The following is a 24,211-nucleotide window of genomic DNA, read 5'->3' as shown; positions in this document are numbered from 1 at the left end:
GATTCCTGAAAACATACAGGTTTGTCCTTACACTGTACATCTAGCCTTAATACACCACGCAGTGCAGCTTGCCTGGCGTGAGTGAGCCGTCAGGTCTCGTGCAACTCTGCTGGCATAAGGCGTCTTTTTATGACGAAAATGTGTCTAAGTTGCAATGTGATGCGACTAGGATGCACCAGCAGACTGTGCTGAGTACTTTGATATGTGACACTTGTATATCTGTGTGCACCTGAGTCTGTATATGAAGCAGAATGGAACTGGGAAAGAACAGAGCTGCGGCCGCTACATTGTAGGCATAGTCTCACAGGACATGGCACACCAGGAGGGGCTTTTGGCACAACTGCAGCAAGATAGGTAAGGGAGCATCTGTACACAATGAATGATGCAATGTAACATATGCTGCTGGCACACCCTAAAGACTACACATTGCTTTCAGGCAAACATAAATAACATTTAGATTTTAGAATAAAGTATAAAAAGAAATAATTTGGCATACCTTCTGATATTCAACAAGGGCTGCTGTGTATCTCCTGAAAGAATCAGTCAATCCTGGGACATCACCTTTGTCTTCATGCTGCTGGTTTCCCAACACATTTTCACTCCTCCTAAATGAAGAAACATATTTTGCTATTGTAACTGTAATTGTTGATGGAAATTACAATTTTCTTTGTATGACAGTAGTCACCAATACTGACAGAGAAAATGCAGACAGCTTGAAAAATACAGACTAAACTGATATCTTTGAAAGACTGCCTTACTAGACAAGATAATATCCCCTACCTACATACTAAACCATGTTCCATGCTGTGAATGAGTTAATCAATCAATGAATTAATGGTTTATTCTAGACCATAGGTTCCCAAACTCCGCCATCACAATACAGATTTTAAAGATAGCCATGCATGAGCCCAGTGGGTTAAATCAAATCGACTGAGGTACTAATTAAGTGACCTGTGCCCAAGCATGGATTTCCTTACAACCTGGACTGTAATGGCAGTTTGGAAACCTCTGCTCTGGACCAATGTCCTTTCACTGCTGAAAGATGTCACAGTCAAATCTGATTGTGGTATAGTAGCAATTTGTTGAGGAAACGAGGTGTGTCTAGTTATAGGAAGTCATTTTATATCTCATCTTCATAACGGTAATCAGATCCTTACCCCTTGTTATATAGGCTCCCCATACTTTGGATGGGAACGCGATCGCCTAAAAACTTGGCATTCCTATCAGTGGTGTTAACCTCTTAACAGAGAATTAAAAATCAAAAACAGTTTTCAACAAAAACATCTATTTCCTCCTGCCATAGGGCTTTTCTCCCCTAGATAAATGTCATATTTGTCCAAGACTATTATATAATCAAATTAGATTTCCTGTAGAAATGTTTGCTTCACCTAAACCAGTGTTGGCTAACCTTGACACTCCAGCTGTTGTGGAACTATATATCCCAGCATGCCCTGCCATAGTTTTAGCATGCCCTAATAGCAAAACTGTAGCAGTGCATGCTGGATTATGTAGTTCCATAACAGCTGGAGTGTCAAGGTTAGCCAACACTGACCTAAACCATAGGTTCTCAAACTCTGTCCTCAGGTCCCCACACAGGTCACATTTTGCAGGTCACCTAGCAAGTGCACAGGTGTATTCATTACTCACTGACACATTTTAAAAGATCCACAGGTGGAGCTAATTATTTCACTTGTGATTCTGTGAGGAGACCTGGAAAACATGCACTGTTTGGGGTCCTGAGAGCCGAGTTTGAGAACCTGTGACCTAAACAATTATTTTATAGTATGTACAGTGTAAGCATTATGAGATATGGTTCCCTAGATTTCTACCAGTAATTTTGTTTATTAAGCGATCACTGTCTGTAGAAATTCTTATATACAGGTATTCAGCTAATGGGACAGATGCCATAACCTGCAGCTCCTTAGGCTAAGTCAGTGGTTCTCAAACTCGGTCCTCAGGACCCCACACAGTTCACTTTTTCCAGGTCACCCAGCAGGTGCACAGGTGTATTCATTACTCACTGATACATTTTAAAAGATCTACAGGTGCAGCTATTTATTTCACTAGTAATTATGTGAGGAGACCTGCAAATCATGCACTGTTTGGGGTCCCGAGGACCGAGTTTGAGAACCTGTGTGCTAAGTCACTGGAGCCATCAGTCAGGTTAACATATCCAAAGAGGCAGATTTATACCATTTCAGAACTCTCTAAGCAACCAAATAAATAAACATTTGTGGATCTGCATCTTCAGAACATTGTAGATCACAATATTTGTACAAGTCAGATAGATCCCTATAATTAAGTTTCTTATAGGGAATAAGGCCCACAAAGCCCAACTATAAAAGGGCATTTATGTTTCCTTTATGGCCTATACTTTAACTTCTACAAAGATCAACTTTTATGACCTATCATAAAACTTGGCTATGGCATCAAAATGAGGCTTTGGTTTGCTGTTATTTCGCTGAATAAAATAGAATTACAGTAGGTTACAAATTAATACCCCGTAATACTTGTATAGGTAGAACAAGAAAATCAATAAGCTGGCAGTTGTCAACATTTCACTTTTTTGTAGTTCTGTAAAATGACAGTTTATTGATCCAAATCTATTTTCTACTTCAATTTAAAAATCAATTTCACAAAGTGAAAGCAAGACCCATAACCTGAAGCAATATATATTTTTTTTTTTTAAATAAAAATGTGTATATAGTAGATTATTTTATCTTCAATGTTAATGATTCAATTGCCATAACCAACACATAAGTCATTTAAATTATCATATAGAAATGAAACATGGGAAAATTCTAGCATTATCCACATATGATGTATTGTACATATCTGTAGGTATACAAATTAATATGTTTAAAATAGCCAGTAAAATGTGATCTTATATGTGGAGAGTAGTGATGCCACTTGTGTCACATGACTAAATGTTAAAGGGTTCCTTGGTGGAATATATAACTTTCAGTGACGGTAAAACAAACCTGGATATGAGGATCCCACAAACAAGCACCTTGAACAATATACATGACCTGCAGTCTTGTGCTGTTATATGGCAATCGGCTCCTTGTTTTCTTCTAATATCCTTATATATTAAAGTAGTGGGTACATTAATCCGGTTGGATACGGGAGCCCGGTGCACACAATACCATCGCTCAGAATCCCGACGCCATAACCCCGACTGGTTTGAAATACCAACACCTGTAGATAAGAACTCTAACTCTACTCCTAACCTTACCCCTAATATAGAAAAAGAACTGAGGTTTTACAGATTACATGAAGATCTCAGTTCCCACCCGGCGCTACCTAAATCACAAATAGTATTGCAAAAAAAGATATATAAAAATTGGTGGTGTGGTATTGTAAATTACAATATAATTCAAACCAACAGTGGATCTCCTTTACTACCAACAGCGCTGCATACCTTACTGTCAGTTGCTAATCTGACATACACAGCAAGAACTACAAAAGAGAAATGGGTTGCGCTGCTGCTGCTAGATAAATTGCTTGATTGATCCACGTGACAAACTTCTCTGACTCACAAAACATTTATTACATATAATAAAATTGACATGGGGACAAATATAATATCTCTATAGAGAATAAATTTCAACAAAATTGTTGCAAATACTGTGACAGCTTATGCTGGCCAATTCACGGTGCGATGCACCATGTAGTGCGACTGCCGATCCGTCAGCAGACTGATCGTGCTGTCACTGCCGGCATTCGTGCAGTCCCCGCAGACCGCACGATATGCCGGCTCCCCCCTCCACCATCTGAATGGGATCGTACATCGTATCACAGGTCAGATGGTTTCGCAGGAAGACCTGGGGATGCGATGTACGACCCCGCGGGAGCGGGCAGCATGATATCAGGTACGATATCGTGCCCATACACGGCACAAAATAGCACCTACATCGTGCCGATCCGGCATGTATATCGTGCCGTGTATGGCCACCTTTAGTATAACTGGAATGTTTGTATCAATATTAAGATACAGTTGAATATATAGATTATTGCAATTGAATAAGTACATTTTGGAGCTAAAATTTAACTATAATTTTCTCCATACACTTGTCAGAACCAGTATGTAGGAAATCCTAGATGTATACCAGGAGATGTGCTACATACATGTTGGTCTTTTATTATTATATATATGAAGCAGGGAAGGCACTTTACTACTAGAACATTTATAGAAAGGTTTTTATGTCAAAGATTAAACTACAATTTTAGGGTTTACACATTTACAAATTGTGACAGTTTTTGATGGGCCCTGTCCTAGCAGATAAACTCTTAGAGAGAGGGCACTTGGAGCCATTATTTCACAAAAGCAATGTACTGTGCACCAAGGGACTGGGAAATTTACACTCTGCACCTATAAAACTTACCTCTCCGGAGTCCCACTTAGGCTCTGGTGTCTGCGCCTGTAAAAATGGCTGCCACACCCATTTTCCCGTTGTACAGGGAAAATGGCCACCGTGAGAAATCCTGATATGACTTGCCAGCTGAGATATGCCAGCTAGTGAATCAGCAACACCAGGTGAGGTAAGAGGGTCTAAATTCAGCTCCATAGGTCAAGTGGGGCCCCCGTCCATACCCTGCACCCAGATCAGACTTACACTGTGTCATGAGGCCGTCCTCTAAAGACTGCACTGGTGCCAGAGTATTTGCTATCTTCTGTGCATGTGCCATCTTTCTGAAGGCATTGCAGAAAAGCTGGTGTTGCTGGCAGCAGGCATAGATGAGGGACTGCACTAGGTGGGAAACTTACCCATGGCCCTGCCTCCTCATTTATTAAAATACCTCTTCAAACAGTAATTCACAGAAAGTGAATCCAGATTGATCATTTTAGTAGCAAAAACATCTACAAAACATTGAGGAGGATTTTCTGGAAGTGTCAAGTACTTTGCGGCATTAGATCTACATAATACAGAAATATATTTGAGAAGAGAATAACCTTTTAGCATAGACTTAATATGATATTAAAGGCAAAATAGCCTATAGATTAAGTGAATAACCTTTTATTCAAGTTATGAAATAATTAAACATGCCCAGAACTATTACCGATATGTAAGATATTCATTAAAAGTGGGAAATAGTTATTTGAGTGTTGTTTTCTCTTCATTGTGTTTTACTAAATGTTCATATACTGTAATAGGAAATACACTACAAAGCATAACAGAAAAGCAAACATTACAGAAACTGAACTAAAAAATAACAACAAAAGAACAGTACAGTGCCAGCAAATGAGAAGAATGGAAGAGGAAGCTTTTGCTGCCCTAGGCCACTATTCATCAGCCATTCATCCCAAGTTCTACATTTTGTTGAAGAGTCTAAAAAAATTTTTTTTCCTTTATTTATTGTTATGAACTTGTCTATGCTCAGTTTCTGCATAAAAAGTAGATAAGTTAAATGTAGAATTTACTATTTCTGGGACCTGAATGATTTTTTAAAAAATAAAAAATTTGCTTTATTTTTGCATTTCATCATAAACAGCTGCTTAACTTGAAACATAATACCTTTTTAAATAGTCAAACACCGTGGTAGTCCACTCGAGTACCTTCTGAAACTTCTCCTCATACAATGCCCTTTGCATCAACTGGACGGAGAATTCCAGAAAACGAGATTTTTTTTTGAACTTCATAACTACAGTACAAAAGTCAAAACAGTTATAACAGTTTGTTTTATATTACGTATATATCACCACAAAAAAAGGTTCATCTGAATACAAAAAGTATAGTACAATAAATATTGGTTATAACAAAGGATACATACTGTATATGATAGTATTCATGTGATGTGGAAGGAAATTAGGGGTTCAGGGGAGTGGATAAGGGATAGGTAGGAAAAAGTATATTTCTGACAAATGGCTTCACTTCAGTAGCTTTACAGCAATTTCAGAGATATACTGTATATAACCTTCCCTGTAAACCAAGCTGATCTAGTTGTAGAGCCTTTAGCATATATAGGGGGGGAATTCAATTAGCCGCATAAATTTACCACGGGCTAATTGACCCCCTGGGGCTATCCAATTAGCCCCAAAGAGTGGCAGCCTGCAGCACTTATTGGGGATTTTTTTTTTTTTTACGACCTCAGCAGGCTCAGAATAAAATCCCTGATAATTATTCAGTTTTTGTGGATCAGGCAGTAAAAACACATAAATCCGTGAGCTTATCACGGATTCTATGTGATTTCGGCCAAAAACAAACAATTTTTCGGGCGCAAAAAAAGGGCTCTAATTGAATTGCCCGAAGGTAAAAAAATGCAAAAAAGTTCATTTTTTTTCGGCAAAAAATTATAGGGTCTACTAGAATTCCCACCATACAGTATGTACTAAAATGTTCTAGGATAAGATAAGATGCTTTGCCCGTAGATAGAGTCAGAATGCCCCAGACTCTGAGTCACCTATCCTTTCTCAAGTCTTGTGCTTTTGGCCATATTCTCTGAATTACATATCCAAATGTTTATCTTATATTGTGTGATGTGATTTGTTGTTTCAGTTAAATCTGCCTAGTAACTGATAAAAGTATAAGAATGAATGTATAAACAACATTAGGGTCAGTTCTTCACTCTAGAACTGTCCTCATGATGCATGATGTATCAAATTGATAAGGAAATCTCATTGAATCCAATAATAATCAGATTTACAAAGTAATGTTTGGAGCATTAAAGAAAAGGTATTTATTAAAAGATATCCAATCGATACATTATGTGTCATGAGAACAGTTCTAGAATGAAGAACTGACACTAATATTGTTTATACACTCATTCTTATACTTTATCAGTTATTAGGCAGGTGATGCGGTCAATATACCGATTGCGGAGATTCAGAATCCCACCGCCAGCATCCCGATCGTTGGAATCCCGAAGGTAAGTAGCAGGGTTAGGGAGAGAGTTAGTGTTAGGGGTTAGGGTTAGGCACTAGGGGGATGGTTTGGATTAGGCACTAAGGGGGGAGGGTTAGGTTTAGGGTGCGGGGAGGGGAAGGTTAGGTTCAGGCACAAGGGGGAGGTTAGGTTCAGGCACCGGTCAAAAACTCAAAACTTGAGAAAGGAGAGGTGACAAAGTCTGGGGCATTCTGACACTTTCAAAGGGAAAAGCATCTTATCTTATCCTAGAACATTTTAGTACGTTTTGTCTATATGCTAAAGGCTCTACAACTAGATCAGCTTGGTATACAGGCAAGGTTATATACATCTCTGAAATCACAGTTTCTCATAAATTGCTATAATACTACATGAATCTGACTGAAGTGAAGCCATTTAGTCACAAATATACTTTTCCCTACCTATCCCTTCTCAACTCCCCCGAACCCATATTTCTTCCACATCACAGGTTTGTATAATATGATTTAATTATTCTATCAAAAAATATCAGTAATGTGCCTAGAGAATTACCGACCAGGTTACTTACAAATAGCTAACCATCGTTTTGATGTCCATCACTCTCAAGCTGTTGAAGCAAACCATCCCAATTTTACCTATGTTAGTTAAATATAAACATGGGAAGGGTGACATCTTTTGGTCACTAATAAGCACTAAAAGTCTTTTTATCTTTATAGCCATTATGTTTAGCAGTTTGTTGAGTATCATAATGGAAGTTATTTCCTAAGTTCAAATGTGGCACAGCGCTCTTCTAGTACTGCTTAAACAATAGTAAATATAAATTAGCTAATATTCAAAGGAAACCTAATAACCAAAACACTGCAGTCACAACCAGAGCAGGTTTATTTTATAATTTAGTAATATAAATGCGCTCCCACTGTGCATATCAGTCTCAGGACAAATCATAGCACATTATTATATTGATATATATGTAAATAAATGGTCCGATTTGTGGCACCTCTGAGAGGGGTCATGGCCATAGTAAGGTGAATCAACTCAAATTGCGTCTTTATTCCCCAACCCATTTCATTGTGGAAGTGGACAGTTTCCTGGAGGGAGTCTCACAGACATTTTGGGAGAGTTGGCAATTTTTATAAATAGACATACATATAAAATATTAGAAAAACCAACACAGATGCTGATGCTACTTGTAAACATACAATAGCTTGATTAAAAAAGAAAATAACATAGTGTCTTAAAAGAGACATGTGTATTAACACTACTATAGTCAAAAAGGCCCAGAGAAATTTTTATCATCTAGGTATGATAATCATACGCTAAAGAAAGAGGGGGTCATTCAGAATTGGTCGCAAGCGCTGAGCGCTCGCAACCGACTCAATGTTGCCCCACTGGGCATGCACATGATGGAGCCAGCTCCGTCGTGCGCATACGCAAGACCCGGTTAGCGACGGACGCTCCGTCGCTAGGGGTCTCACAGCAGACGGGGTGAGCTGTCGATGGTGAGTGACAGCGCGCCCCGTTTGGAAGGCGGGCAGGGGGCGTGCCTGCCCAAACGGAGGAGTTCCCGCCAGAACGCTTGCCGTTTGAGGGCGGCCCCACTGACATCATTGCCGATGTCAGTGGGAAGCTTCCTGCTCGATCAGAGCAGGAAGCTCCCTGGGGCTTACGAGTGCTCAGACCCAACCCTAGGGTCTGGTCGTAAGCCCCGAAGGTCGCGATGGTCAAGACCATCGCGACCATCACCCATGTTGGTCGCTAGAGCTGTGGGTGTTAACCCACAGCTTAGCGATCGACAAGGAGGCGGTCGTTCATGATGCAAGCGGCTGCCCTGATTCAGTGCGACCGCTTGCAACTAACGACCGCCTCTGAATGAGGTCCAGAGAGCTGTACACTGTGAAATATTGGACTGCATAAGTGTTTATATATATATATATATATATCCTGTATATACATTCTAACTTGGATAAGTGGGATCTCGAGGGAGGGCACATTTAGTCTCACTTAAAGAGGTATCTCACTTACCCAGTTTCTCACTTATCAAGGTTCAAGAAGTGTTTGTTCTCACCCCTGTAAGTCCAGGTATAGACATAGAGACTTGTCAAAACCTGTACTAATCCCAGTTACAGAGGTTCTAAAGGTGGTCCTCTCATTTATAGAGGTTAATAAACTGCACTAATCTTACAGTTTCACTAACAAGAGTTTTTTTGATGCAAAAATGCTGGGACCTCACAATTAGTCCCAGTAATAGAGATTCCCCACTTATCCAGGTCCGACATTATAATAAACAAATGGGAATGGCAACACCCATATAATAGGAAAAAGGAGATCAGGAAAAAAGTGTAACAATTGAACCTTTTAAAGTCAGCAGACAGCAGTATGTGAGTGCTGCCATTCCCAGGGGCGCCGAGAGGGGGGGGGAGCGGGTACAGATTACCCGGGCCCGGGCTTCCTGAGGGGCCCGGCGGGGGCCCGGGTCCGACGCCGCCCCCCCTCCCTCACAGCAGCCCAGCACACAGCGTGTGCTGAGCTGCAGTTGGAGACTGCTCGTAGCTGCTGAGCAGCAGCCACAGCAGTCTCCTATGCCTGTGCGGGGGAGCGATCACACTGATCGCACCCCCCTGGCTTTGCGCGGGGCTGAGGGGGCTCAGAGCGCCCCCCTCCCCGGCGCGCTGCAAATGTTTTTTATTTCTTTTTTTTCGGCAAGGGGGCATGGCCACGCTTCCCGAGATTAGGCCACGCCCCCTATTACCGGGGCCCGCCTTGGCTCTTGGTGGCCCTGGCCATTCCCAGCAGTTTATTGTATTATATATTGTGGTGAGAGGGGTAGTCTCTCACCTGAATTACCCACATTCCTGTGGGATCAGCTCCCTCCAAGGGAGCCTAGAGTGAAGCCTATCCAGTCTGCAGCAAGGGAGATTTGGAACTCCGGTTTTTCACAGTTATGGAGCGTACACACGGTCAGATTTGTCAGACTTGTCAGATTTGTCAGATGAACGACTGAACGATTAAACGATTTGGACGATTTGACCAAAGTTTTGAACGATTTGAACGATTTGAACGATTGAACGATTTTTGACTGCATTAAAATGAATGGAATCGTCCAAGTCTGACTGCAAACCCATCAGATGTCAGATATCGTTATCTGACAAACGGGAACGCGCATCGTTGATCGTCCATCGTTCAGGCATGTCAGATATGAACGATTTTCCTTCAGATATGAACGACTGAACGATTTTTAAATCGTTATCGTCCATATCTGAAGAAAAAATCTGATCGTGTGTATGCACCATTACACAGACCCAGCTGTACTTCATCACTCACGAACAGCAAGAGTTTAAAACTCATACACCCACTGCTCATACACCCACTGAGTTTAAAACTCATACAGCCAGTTTATTAGGCCCTAGTGTTGTAGTGCCGGGGACCAAGAACTATCCTGGGAGAGCATGGCCATTTGTGACTGCTAAGCATGAGGCATGCTGGGACCTTTTATGTTCAGTTGCTTATTTTCTGTTATGTGCCTGTGTGTCCCCAGGTCTATGCTCATGTGCATGCTGAAGCGCTATTAAAGACACTGCCTTACCGAGTACCTGCATTTCCTGTGTCCTCATTTCTACACCCCCATGTTACATATATACATGGTCGTTTTCGACATCAATCATCGCCTGAACATGCAGGTCAATCTGCCGATAACGACAGATTGGGCATGTTCGGGGATGAGGGAAGATGCCTGCATTGAACAACATATCGTTCAGTGTGGGCACCTACAGGATGAGGACGACTGAACGATTATGATGTCATAATCGTACTGGCATTACCCCATCGCCTAATGGATACGCACCTTTACTGTTGTAGTTCGTACACAGCAGAAGAGCAACTGGGGAATGAACCTAAGAGGTATATTTACTAAACAGTGGTTTTGCCTGCAGGATTTATAATGGCAACAATATTAAATGCAGATATGTTTAGCTTTTAATGTGATTGCAGACAATCAGCAGCTTTGAAAAGCCGACGTTTAGTAAATGCATACATGGGAGTCTGCAGAGTGTAAAAGCAGTATAATTAGGTTAAACAAAAAGTGCTAAATTTATATGAACAAAACAAGAAAAGAAAAAGAGTCACGTTCCGCACAAGTCTAATGTAGAAGAAGAATCTGTTATATATATAGTATCTAGTTAAACCCCTAATATCTAGTAGAGCAACAAAACATGTTATGTTACATTGTTTTAAGGGGGTGATATCATTGACAACAATAATGAAGATCAATGATGGGTAAAGAGGGAAAGGGTTGTCTTTATTTGATGCACACATAAATTTATATGAGCCATCCAGCAATAAATTACTAGTGACTAACCAGGGGCGTCTTAAGAGAGGAGGGGGCCCGTGTGCACTCCCCGGGGCCCCCTCCTCTCTTCCCGGTGGCCGGCAGCCGACTGGCGCGGCTGGCCAGCCACCAGATCATTAGTAGACTCTGGGCACTAGAGTGTGTCTGAAGTCTACTACGCATGCGCAGAATGCCGGAAAAATTGCCACAGTGCCCATTTTCCGGTGTTCTGAGCAGCGCTGACACCCGACGCGGGACCACAGACGGGTGAGTTTAAAATAATAAGGGTGCAGGGTGTGCGGTGCAGGGCCCGCCTGTACCCCGGGTCCCGTGTACCCCGCACACACTGCACCCATTGTAGATATGCCACTGTGACTTCCAGTTTCCTTATAAGTTAAAATAAACATTGTTCCATATATAAACAATACGTGTGTTTAATATATTTGCCTGGAACATTAACAACTTAATAAATTCTATAGTTTATAAAATACCTACTTTCTCTAAATGCTGCATTTAGAGACCAACAGGAAACAACAGCCTGAAGAAGTAAGGGGTCCTCTTGTCCGGTAAGCTCTTCCCCAGATACTGAAAAATAAAGTATCTTTGTAACAAATATTTAAAATAATTTTATACTAGTGAATGAGTATAAAACCCAAAAGATGACAAGCCCTATTTCTGGAGAAAACAGGTGTTTTAGATTGAGATATAGATTTGACCTATATATCAATGTGATAAGCCTCACCAGCAAAATCTTCCCCTTGCAATTATAAAACACTTTTATATCTTTTAAAACATTGTTTTCTTTATTCTTTTAGATTTCAATGTATTTTTAGTAATTTTGACTTAGTGGAACTCCACATGTGTGAACTGCTATTTGGTTCACACATATACATATCCCCTGATAAGGAAAAATAAGACATTGATTAAGCATTACCCATTTATTGCAGTAGGTACATGATGAAAATCAATAGCATCACACAACACAAAGACAGCTCAAAATATATATACACATTTGCTTAGTACAGCTTAAGAAACCCAACCGTGTCATGTTTTCAGGATTTCTGTCTGTGGAAACAGGTGAACTGACCAAGTAAAATAAAAAATAAATAAAAATGAACTCACCTGTGCATGATTAACAAAAGTTGGGTGCACACCTATACAATCCTTGGGCTGATCCCCCGATATTGTTGATTGGGCCCATGAATGTATAGGTGTGTGTGCTGTACCGCTGCAGGAGAAATAGCTGATTAATGGCTTATAACACTCTTGCAACGGTTGGAATCGGGACGTTGCATCTTATGTGCTGTTTAATATTGTTGGCCCGACCTCCTGATCCTATATAAGCGTGTATACATTGAGCTATGTCTGCACAGAGTATATGGTATTTGCAGGCAGCTGACAGGGGGTTATGTTGGGGACACAATGCACAGCTGATCGGGAGAGTTTAATCCAATCAGCCACTGATCGAAAAGGTGTGCACCCAGCTTTACTTGATACTAATAAAAGATTTGGGAGGAGCTGTATTACCAAGAATAGAAAGATTCCACTCAGAGGGTTATGTTACAGATACAGAAATAGAGATTTAACTGACACTAATGAACACTCAATATTAAGATCATCGTCTCTTCACTATTTGATGTTAGCAAAGCTGCCATCAAAAATTTTGGGGCCCGGTACTGACAAAATAGGCAGGGCCCCCCGGGTTATAGGGCAGACTTGGGTGGATAATGTGGGTGGAGCTACTTCGGGGGGTGGTGCCTCAATTGGTGGGTAAATCAGGGATGGCTAGACATGGTGGAGGGGGGCACAGGGTAGAGAAGACTGGATATTAATGGGGGGCACAGGGCAGGGAAGTGGATTGAGTTGGCAAAGGGCATGAAAGGATGATTTGGTCTGGGGGGGGTAAGGGCAGGGAAGGCCGGCTGGACTAGGGGAGAGGCAGAGCAGAGAAGACTGGCAGGCTGGCTAGACATAGGGTTGCCGCAGGGAAGACTGGCTGGACTAGGTCAGGGAAGACAGGGTGGTTGGCTGGACTAGAAGGGGGGGTAGTGCAGAGAAGGCTTGTTGGACTGGGGGGGTGGGCAGGGAAGGAATGCTGGCTGGACTGGGGGGGTGGGCAGGAAAGGAAGGCTGGCTGCGCTGGGGGGAGTGGGAAGGGAAGGAAGGCTGGCTGGACTTGGGGGGTAAGCGGGGAAGGATGGCTGGCTGGACTGGGGGGGTAGGCAGGGAAGGATGGCTGGCTGGACTGGGGGGGTAGGCAGGGAAGGATGGCTGGCTGGACTGGAAGGTTAGGCAGGGAAGGATGGCTGGCTGGACTGGGGGGGTGGGCAGGGAAGGAAAGCTGGCTGCACAGGGGGGGACATGGAAGGAAGGATGGCTGCACTGGGGGGGTGGGCAGGAAAGGAAGGCTGGCTGCACTGGGGGGGTGCGCAGGGAATGCTGTATGCACTGGGGGGGGCAGGGAAAGAAAGGCTGGCTGCACTGGGGGGGGGTGGGCAGGAAAGGAAGGCTGGCTGCACTGGGGGGTAGGCAGGGAAAAAAGGTTGGCTGCACTGGGGGGGGCAGGAAAGGAAGGCTGGCTGCACTGGGGGGGCATGGAAGGAAGGATGGCTGGGAAGGAGAGGGCTTAGGGAAGGCTGGCTGTATTCAAGTAGGGTCACAAGACAGGTCCAACACAAACATAGACTTACCTGAGAAAGGGGCCAGGGTGGCAGCGGCGCAGAATGCACCGGGTGGCAGCCGGAGAAAAAGCATCTGCTTTGCGGTATTAGAAGTATGGAGCCGGCTGTGAGTGGCTCGCGTAACGGCAGCCAATCAGGAGCAGCTGCTTCTGATTGGCTTCTGTTCCGCAAGCTGTGATTGCCTCGCGGCCAGCTGAATACTACTGAGCTGGCCGCGAGCCAATCACAGCTCGCGGAACGGCAGCCAATCAGGAGCAGCCGCTTCTGATTGGCTGCTATTCCGCAACCTGTGATTGCCACACGGCCAGCTGAATAATATTGAGCTGGCCGTGAGCCAATCACAGCTCGCGGAGCGGCTTCTCCTGATTGGCTGCCGCGGCCGGTTCCATAGTAGTGCAAATGCAGCAGCACCGATGCTCTTCCTCGTCGCTGCCACCCGGGCCCCCTATCTCTCCGGGCCCGGGACAGGAGGCCCGGCAGTCCCCCCCTGATGGCGGCCCTGGATGTTAGTAAACCAGTTAATTGCCTTCTCATCCTTAAAGCTGGGTACACATTTAACGATGTGTACCCAGTCAACCTATCGTTTGACGGGACCCGGCATCAGCAAGTGGATACACACTTGCAGATGTTGGCAGCGACTGGTGCGGCAGCGGGGGCCATGCTGCATTTAGCAACATGGCCTTTGCTGATGATGATGCCCATCAAACCTGCATGCAGATCTGACGGGCGATGTCGCTGACGACGTGTGGGAGCGCGCATAGTCTGCGACATTGGGGGTACACACTCGATGATGTACCGTGACGGATAGGACGACATATTGTCTAGTGTGTAGCCGGCATAAGACTGACCCAATGAGTAGTAAAGTAGCTATTATACTCCTGACCAGTATCGCTTAGCTGCTGGGGAAATATTTTAATAAGTTATGGACAGCTTTGCGGTGGCGGAGCATGCAGGGACTTTTAATCCTCATCCTACTGAGAGCCATTGCATATCACCTCAATATTGTACTGACATTAAACTACAAATTCCTAGAGAGACAAAGTGAACCAGGATTTACTGTAGTGCATTTATTTTCTCTGCTTAGCTGTCAGTACTAGACAGTATTCAGGGCAGAACCCTCAGAACAAAGCTCCATTCTCTTAGCACTCAGGGAGATGGGAATGTATTGAAGAAAGGTCAAGTAGCTCAAATAAACAAAACGCAATTTATCATTATTTAAGCTGACATCCAAGTCAACTTACTGACATCCAACAGGAAAATAAGGAAATGTTCAGTATAAAACCAAAATCATTCATAGCAGCAGATTTCTATCATACTGTGCAAATCTGTAGATTATAAAATTTGTTTTTATAAATAATTAGCTGTAGGTCCCAGTGCTGCCTGGGATTACTTGTCCCTCTCTCACTTTTTCATCCTCTCCTCAATGAAACCTCCAACTTACTCCATGTTTATTTTCCCCCATCTCTATTTCTGTTTGTACCTCTGACACCATTAAGGTTCACATGGGCCTGAAGCTGAAATTTATGAAGGGCCTATTGTGTGCCGCCCCGTGGGGTGTGTCCAATGTCACAGGGTGTGACTAGTGATGTGGGCATGTAGTCTATAATAGGTGTGTGCCCTGTGCCATGGGGAGTGGCGTTCCAAACTGCCATTAGAGGCAGTTAAATAATATTATACATACGTTAATATATATATATATATATATATATATATATATATAAATAAAAATTTTCTAAGTTCTGTTCCTTCTCCAACATGCATGTGCAGTGACCGGATGGACCCTAGCCTAGCAGTAGAGGAGGAGGAAGAGAATAGCAGGGCCAATGGGAACACGGCAAGTATAGGGGCAGGACGTAATGGGGGCAGGGCGGGGGGTAGAATGGGGGCAGAGCAACAGGTAATGAGGGGTCGGGGTGAAAGCTAGGCATTTTTTCACCCATGTCAATGACTCAGCTTGGAGCCCTCCCCACCCCCTCCCCAGGAGATTGTAGTCACCCTCTACCTATATGAACGCAATATAATACAGAGAACATCAAAGTGACCACCATACAATAGAGCAGGGGTTCCCAACCACGGTCCTCAAGGCACACTAACAGTCCAGGTTTTAGGGATAGACATACTTGAGCATAAGTGACTTAATTAGAACCTCAGTTATATTGATTTAACCATCTGTGAACAATCATGGATATCACTAAAACAGGACTGTTAGTGTGCCTTGAGGACCGAGGTTGGGAATCACTGCAATAGAGTATTGCAGTGACCGCAATATAATGCAGAGAACATCACAGGGAACCGCCATATAATACAGAGAGCATCAGTAACCACCAAATAATCCAGAGAGCATTACAGTGACCACCATATAATACAGAAAACAAGTGACCTCCATACAATGCAAAGAGTATTACAATGACTGCCATAAAATTTAGAGGACTTCACAGCCCCAGTGCATGACCCCTGGAATAGCACATCAGACATCAATCTACTGGCAGAGATATAGTTATATACACATACATAAAACAGTTAAGTGGAGGAGGCACAGTACATATAGGAACAGAGGGCCTGATTCAGAGCCGAACGCTCTGACCAGAGCGCTCGCTCTGAATCAGGGCCCTCCTCCATGAAAATGGACCACCCACAGCTTATGCGAGCGTCCATGATGATGGTCGCGATGGTCAAGACCATTGCGACCATCGGGCTTGCGATGGAGACCCTGCGGTAGGGTCTCGCTGCCGCAAGCCCAGGAGTGATTTTGGCTTTATCAGAGCCAAAATCACTCCCACTGACATCACTAGTGATGTCAGTGGGGCCGGCTTCAGACGGTAGGCGTTCCGATGGGAACGCCTCCGTCTGGCAGCCACGCCCCCGAAAACCACCAAAGGGGGCGTGCTGTCAATCAACATCGACAGCACGCCCCCTTTGGTGCGAGACCCGGAGCGACGGAGAGCCCGTCGCTATCCGGGTGTCGCGCATGCGCACGACGGAGCTCCCTCCGACATGCGCATGCGCAGTGGGGCAACATCGACCCGCTTGCGAGCGTCCTGCACTCGCGAGCGGGTCTGAATGACCCCCAGAGGGCAGTAATTGGCATACATACATATAAATATATGTATACACACACACATATATATATATATATATATATATATATATACATAAGGATGTGTGTAGATGGCACTCAGACTTGAAATAAATCTCTGTGAGACCCCAATAAATGTCAACATTTCAGAACTCGTTTACTTTGGTACTTTCGACACACACACATACATACATATACATTATATATATATATATATATATATATATATATATATATATTTTGTGGCAGTATCACCAGAGGTGGTGCTGGTGAGCAGCAGATTCTGTGAGGGGCAGGACAGATCCGGTTGACATAAAGCCAAGGTCCAGAAGTTGTGATGATGATGATGATGACTCTCCGGATACTGTTAGCTCCTCTTCTTTCAAGGGGCCATCAGTGAAGTATGCCAGTAGCCAATACAGGGCTTCAAGTCTGCAGGTTAAAGATGGGTCAAGTAGAAGTTGGCCAAAAGATGTGCCTTTAATAGGTTTAAGTGGCAAGAGTAAAGATGAAGTGTGTCGCTTTAGAAAAAGTTACTTCAAGTTCTTAATGCCTGTTGCGGTACCCAAGGGTGAGCCTCAAGTACTGCATAAAGAAAGCAAGTACCACCATTGGTACCATAGAGTGAGGAAAAAAGTAAGGAGAAAAAATTAGCTCCGGAACTTGGAGAATGCGACCCCCAGAAATGACCAGAGTCTGGATGATCTTGGATCCGGTGGATGGTTCTGAGAATAGTGAAGAGGGACTTTGCAATGTGAATGCCTCGTCCCATGTAGCTGAACCCAGGGGTTTCAAGCTGGGGAGGGGTATATGTGGCAGTATCACCAGAGGTGGTGCTGGTGAGCAGCAGATTCTGTGTGGGGCAGGACAGATCCGCCCACACAGAGTAGAAAAGCATTGTGGGGAGATGCCTAATGGCTGCCATATGATCAGAGCCCAGGTGAGGCTGCTGGTGGACACAGTCAGACAGTCCAGGTGGGGCTGCAGTGTGAGTGAAGCAGACCAGGTGGTCAGGATCATACCTGCAAGGAGGCAGGGAGATCCCTATACCTCTGACACTGTCCTTGTTAGAGGCGGCAGCCAAAAAGCTAAGCAAGCTATACCAGGCCAGGAGGCCAGTGTCCAGTCCTGCATGTGGCAGGGAGGACCACCAATCTCAGAGACTGTGAGAGACTTTCATGCAGATTAGCTGCTTCTGTAGAGAGGGTTCAAGAAGTGAGCTAGTGCCCTAAGAGAGGGCTAGGTTGTTTATTACTTTCTATTTCTGTTTACTGGTTTCCATGCTGGCAGTAAAGGACCATTTTCATTTATTTTTACTGGAACGCAATGTGTGGACTCTAATTCTGCACCTAATCACAGCACCACTGACCCTAATCTACTGAGCTAAGTACCCCACAACATCATAATATATACAGTGTATGTATGTATGTATATATATATATATATATTAGGGGTGTGCACCAGTCACTTTTCGTGTTTTGGGTTTTGGATCTGGATCTTTCTTCGTGTTTTGGATCTGGATTGGTTTTGCCAAAATCACCCTTCCGTGTTTTGGGTTCTGGGTTTTGTGTTTTGGATCTGGAGTTTTTCTTAAAAAATAAAAAAAAATGCTAAAATCACATAAAATGGGCCTTTTTTTGTTCATACGCTATTAATAACCCCAATAACATTAATTTCCACTCATTTCCACTCTATTCTGAACACCTCACAATATTGTTTTTAGGCCAAAAGGTTGCACCGAGGTAGCTGGATGACTATGCTAAGCGACACAAGTGGGCAGCACAAACACGTGGCCCATCTAGGAGTGGCACTGCAGTGGCAGACAGGAAGCCAATCAGCGTTATTATGCCCATTTGCATGTAGCACTGACCCGGGAGATGCGTGCTACATGCATCTGTGTGATTGGCACAGAGCAATGACAGGTCCGTGAGACCCGTCTGTGCTGCTGTGATAAAAAAAAAAACCTGTGTAAAAAAAGAAAAAAATGGCGTGCCCTGCCCCCCCCAAAAAAACAGCAGCCAGCCCCGGGCATTAGTGACCCAGTGCTGGGTGTGCTTAAATACAGGGGACAAACGACGTAGGGGTCCCCTGTACTTAAGCACAACCAGCACCGGGCTAGTCAGAACCAGTGCTGGTTGCCAAAATACGGGGGACAAACGACGTAGGGGTCCCCCGTATTCTGCGCAACCAGCTCTGGGCTCTGATCTGGTCCTGTTTCTGGAAATACAGGGGAAAAAAATGAGTAGGGTTCCCTGTATGTTCCAGAACCAGCACTGGACTTTTTCTAGCAGGGGGCTGATGCCACAGCCAGGGGAGCACTTTCACCGGGACCCCAGCCGCAGCATCAGCCCTGACCGCTAGTCAGCCCAGGCCGGGGATCTCTGGAGAGCTGGGGACCCCCCCAATAAAGGGGTCACCCTCTCCAGGGCACCCCAGGCCCAGGCTGATAGCCAGGGGCTATCCCCGCCACCCCTGGTGGTGGTGGGTGGCGGGTTGATATTGTGGTGTGGTGTAAATAAAGAATATCAAACATTGTCTTTAGAAGTAGAACTGCAAGTCCCAGCAAGCCTGCCCCGCATGCTGGTACTTAGAGAACCACAAGTACCAGCATGCAGGGCATTAAGGGCCCACTAGTACCTGTAGTTCATCTGTAAAAAAAATGTTTAAAAAAAACACAGGACACACACACCGTGACAGTATAAGTTTATTAAACATACATACACACACACACACGTACACATACTCACCTATGTAACCCTGTAGCATCGGTCCACTTGTCCGGTAAAGTATCCATAGGGGACCTGTGAAAAAACACATACTCACCATCTCCTATGCGAGGTTCTGTCCTCTTCGTTCCAAAGTAGGCATCCCCGGAAAAAAAACGAAAACCCGATCCACGAACTTAGTACCGTTCTATAGAACGGTACTTCCCGAATGAGAGCTTAGTGGCGGGGTATCACCATGGAAACCCCGCTGCTAAGCGTTCATTGGCTGAGAGAGGTCATCTCCCGTCTCTCAGCCAATGAACGGCTCCCTCTATTGTAGTCAATGGTGGGAGCCGCAAGGTTATTAAAGTTTACCCTGCGGTTCCCACCATTGACTACAATGGAGGGAGCCGTTCATTGGCTGACAGTCGGGAGATGACCTCTCTCAGCCAATGAACGCTTAGCAGCGGGGTTTCCATGTTGATACCCCGCCGCTAAGCTCTCATTCGGGAAGTACCGTTCTATAGAACAGTACTAAGTTCGTGCATCGGGTTTTCGTTTTTTTTTTTTGCCAAGTCCGGGGATGCCTACTTTGGAACGAAGAGGACAGAACCTCGCATTGGAGATGGTGAGTATGTTCTTTTTTCACAGGTCCCCTATGGATACTTTACCGGACAAGTGGACCGATGCTACAGGGTTACATAGGTAAGTATGTGTACGTGTGTGTGTGTATGTATGTATGTTTAACAAACTTATACTGTCACGGTGTGTGTGTCCTGTGTTTTTTTTTTTTTACAGGTGAACTACAGGTACTAGTGGGCCCTTAATGCCCTGCATGCTGGTACTTGTGGTTCTCCAAGTACCAGCATGCGGGGCAGGCTTGCTGGGACTTGCAGTTCTACTTGTAAAGACTGTTTGATATTCTTTATTTACACCACACCACAATATCAACCCACCGCCACCAGGGGTGGCGGGGATAGCCCCGGGCTATCAGCCTGGGCCTGGGGTGCCCTGGAGAGGGTGACCCCTTTATTGGGGGGGTCCCCAACTCTCCAGAGATCCCCGGCCTGGGCTGACTAGCGGTCAGGGCTGATTCTGCGGCTGGGGGGCCCTGTGAAAGGGCTCCCCTGGCTGTGGCATCAGCCCCCCGCTAGAAAAAGTCCAGTGCTGGTTCTGGAACATACAGGGGAACCCTACTCATATTTTTCCCCTGTATTTCCAGAAACAGGACCGGATCAGAGCCCAGAGCTGGTTGCGCAGAATACGGGGGACCCCTACGTTGTTTGTCCCCCTTATTTTGGCAACCAGCGCTGGTTCTGACTAGCCCGGTGCTGGTTGTGCTTAAGTACAGGGGACCCCTACGTCGTTTGTCCCCTGTATTTAAGCACACCCAGCACTGGGTCACTAATGCCCGGGGCTGGTTGCTCTTTTTTGGGGGGGTGCACGCCATTTTTTTCTTGTTTTACACAGGTTTTTTTTTTTTTTTTTTTACCACAGCAGCACAGACGGATCTCACGGACCCGTCAGTGCTCTGTGTCAATTACACAGATGCAAGTAGCACGGATATCCTGGTCCGTGCGTGCATCTGTGTCATTGAAATACACAGCAGCACAGACGGGTCTCACTGACAATCACACAGATGCATGTAGCACGGATCTCACGAGTCCGTGTTACATGCAAATGAGCACCATAATGCTGATTGGCTGAGAGCCGTGACAGACGGCTGTCAGCCAATCAGCACTTTGCCCATTAAAGGCAAAGGCATTTTTTTTAAATGGCCGCTGGAGGCAAGAGAGGGATCCGGGCAGACAGGGAGATCCGAGCTTGGGGTCGGATCGCCCCGGATGCACGAAGTTCGGGTGGGTTCGGTTCTCAGGGAACCGAACCCGCTCATCCCTAATAAATAAAGAAAAAAAAAAAAGAAAAGGAGAGAGAGAGAGAGAGAGAGAGAGAGCTAGCTGCATGTTTCCCAGATCGCTCCTGCTTTTGCAACAAAATGTACCTCCCTATGGGGCATATCCAATTAAGTGCACGATTTATGCAGTATAAATTCAATTTAAATAAATGACAAAGCCTTTTGCTACGTCAAGTGGTTAATGTTGTGTTATTGTGCCAGTTTATCTGTGTTGGAACAATGCCTAAAATATTGGAAGTAAGGCGGTACAAATTATTCTACTGGCATTGGACTGAATTGGGTTATTCTTAGCTAAATAAGGGTGAATTATAGACATGCACGTGTATTGTGCCCGAATGCAAAAGAAAGAAAAACTATTTGTGTTGCAAAACAAGATAGTGACATGAGCTTCAAGGGGCATAAATTGTGCATATAGAGATGTGTCCTCATACACCTAGACTTAAAACGCCATGTGGCGCGAGACGCATGGTGCAAGTAAGCAGTCAGGTCCCGTGCAACTCCGTTTGCGCAGAGTGCCTTTTTGTCCCTATCATCTTTGTATATCTGTGTGCGTCTGAGTCTGTATACCAGGGGTTGGGAACCTCAGGCCCGGGGGCCGTATAAGGCCCGCGGGATCATTTGGTCTGGCCCTATTTTTTTCTGCTAGCCTCATCTGGCTAGTAGGGTGCCTAGAATGGCACACTGCAGCCAGAATCTATGCAGCAGTGCCTCCTGGAGTGTTGTTAGGGCGCTTAAGACAGTCACTCTACTGCCCTTACGGATGACCAGAGCATCCTCAGGATGCTCCTGGCATTGCTGTAATCACCGGTGATTGTGGATTGGGCCCGCGAATAATGTTATATGTATCAAAATGGCACTCGCCAGAAAAAAGGTTCCCCACCCCTGCTGTACACGAAGCAAAACTAGAACTTGGCATAAAAAAAGATGAGGCAGCTGCATCATAGCACTTCATATACCGATTCAGGCTCAGTGCCACACAGAAAGACAAGCGTTGCATAGCAAATTAATCACGGCAGTTTCTTGAAGTGGTTTGTTGCATCTGAGTCACACGGAACCTGGCATGCCAAGAATAGCTATCTGGCGCGACTGCAGCAATGCTGTATGAGGACACATCTGTATGTAGCAAAAATAATTTCACAATGGAAATACCAGATGAAAGACAAAATAATGTGAATACCCTATATCCTGGCACTAGGGGGGAGGAGTATCAAACCTTGGAGAGAGATAAAGTGGAGAAAGATAAAGTACCAACCAATCAGCTGTCATTTTTCAAACACAGCCTGTAAACTGACAGTTAGAAGCTGATTGGTTGGTACTTTATCTCTCTCCATTTTAGCTCTCCAAGGTTTGATACATCTCCCAATATTTTACTTATATCTTATTGCAATAATAAAAAAAGTTGTGTAATTATTGTTTTTAACACTTATACAAAACTGTAACATACTCTATATACATATTTGGCATCTATGAAAGGTATTTAACCTGTAAAAGGGGAAATGCAGACTTATCTGATTTCTAAAGAGGATAGATTGTTGGCGCATGTCTACCGGTGGCAGCTTATGATATAACTGTGACTCATCCAGAAGAAATGTGTCCAACGTTATGACAGCCTTTACAAAAGATGGGAAAAATGAAAGCTGAAAGACCTAGATATCTGGAAAAGACTGTCTGTCATTGAAAGGTTTGTAAAAAAAAAAAAAAAACTTAAAAGTACTGCATGTCAGGTCACTGCAGCTCTTAATATTCCTCTGGAAGATGCTGTTCAAAGAACTTCAAAAAACCAAAATCTACAGTAGAGTTTCTATTACCGACCCACTCATCGCAGACCATAATGCTAGGAAGCAAAAATGTTGGTAGTATGACCACAGGAACTGGCTATCCAATGACTGGAAACATGACAAGGTCAGATACCTCACCCTTTCCATTTTTTATAATACTGGGTATTAGATTGTAATAATGACTAAAGAAACTATAATACAGAGTGCCTAGTATTAACAGTTAAACATGGAGAAGGATCTGTAATAGTCTTTACAACAATATCACGGTGTTCCTGGGGCCCAATAATCAAGGCTACTGAGACATATGACAAGACAGGTAATACAAGCGGCATGACTATATATGAGAGGTGTGGTCACACCAATTCTGAAAAAAGAGAAAAATAATATGTGCACCGCAGCAAAGCTATGGCACGCATTATGGAGGGGGGCATTTCTCCTCCACAGCTGGCCAAGGCCTCCCTATGGCACCCCTGCCCATTATCACCCTACTACCTTACCTCAGGTAACAAATAAAAGAAAGCAGTGCTTAGACAATTCTATGAAGCCTGATAGAAAAAATTCTGGATGCTAAGGCAGAAATCCCCTCCTCCCCTCCACCACCCTAAACTTACCCAAGCCACACTTTCCAATGGCCCCATCTCTTCTTCACCCCACAGTGGGAGCTGTTAAGCTTGGTACACATTAGACAACATGTGTACCCAGGCGACCCACATTGTGTCGAACGACATATCGTACAGCCCGTCATAACGCAAAATGTGGTGAACGACTGCATGATATGTCGTTCACCAGCCGCATCTAGTAGCATGGGGTAAATCATCAGATTGACAGATTGAGCAAGCATGCAGTTTAAGCTGTTGATGCGATGAACAACACCACAGGAGCGCGCAGGA

The 24,211-nt window shown here is 44.4% G+C and overlaps 1 protein-coding gene across 1 annotated transcript in view; it reads right to left on the bottom strand.

Moving 5' to 3' along the window:
• CFAP54 (cilia and flagella associated protein 54) overlaps positions 1–24,211 on the bottom strand; it is a 399,494-nt gene that overhangs the window by 244,632 nt on the left and 130,651 nt on the right. Inside the window, exons 30-32 of the mRNA XM_088453676.1 lie at positions 11,662–11,751; positions 5,517–5,643; positions 497–605 (exon numbers count right to left, since the gene is read on the bottom strand). Coding sequence (XP_088309802.1) covers positions 497–605; positions 5,517–5,643; positions 11,662–11,751 — 326 coding nt within the window. The remainder of the gene's footprint in view (positions 1–496; positions 606–5,516; positions 5,644–11,661; positions 11,752–24,211) is intronic.

This window comes from Taudactylus pleione, unplaced genomic scaffold, assembly GCF_031769625.1.
Source record: "Taudactylus pleione unplaced genomic scaffold, aTauple2 ptg000040l, whole genome shotgun sequence".
NCBI lineage: Eukaryota > Metazoa > Chordata > Amphibia > Anura > Myobatrachidae > Taudactylus > Taudactylus pleione.
Note: the sequence above shows the minus strand (reverse complement) of the source record. Positions and strands in the feature narration are given on the sequence as shown.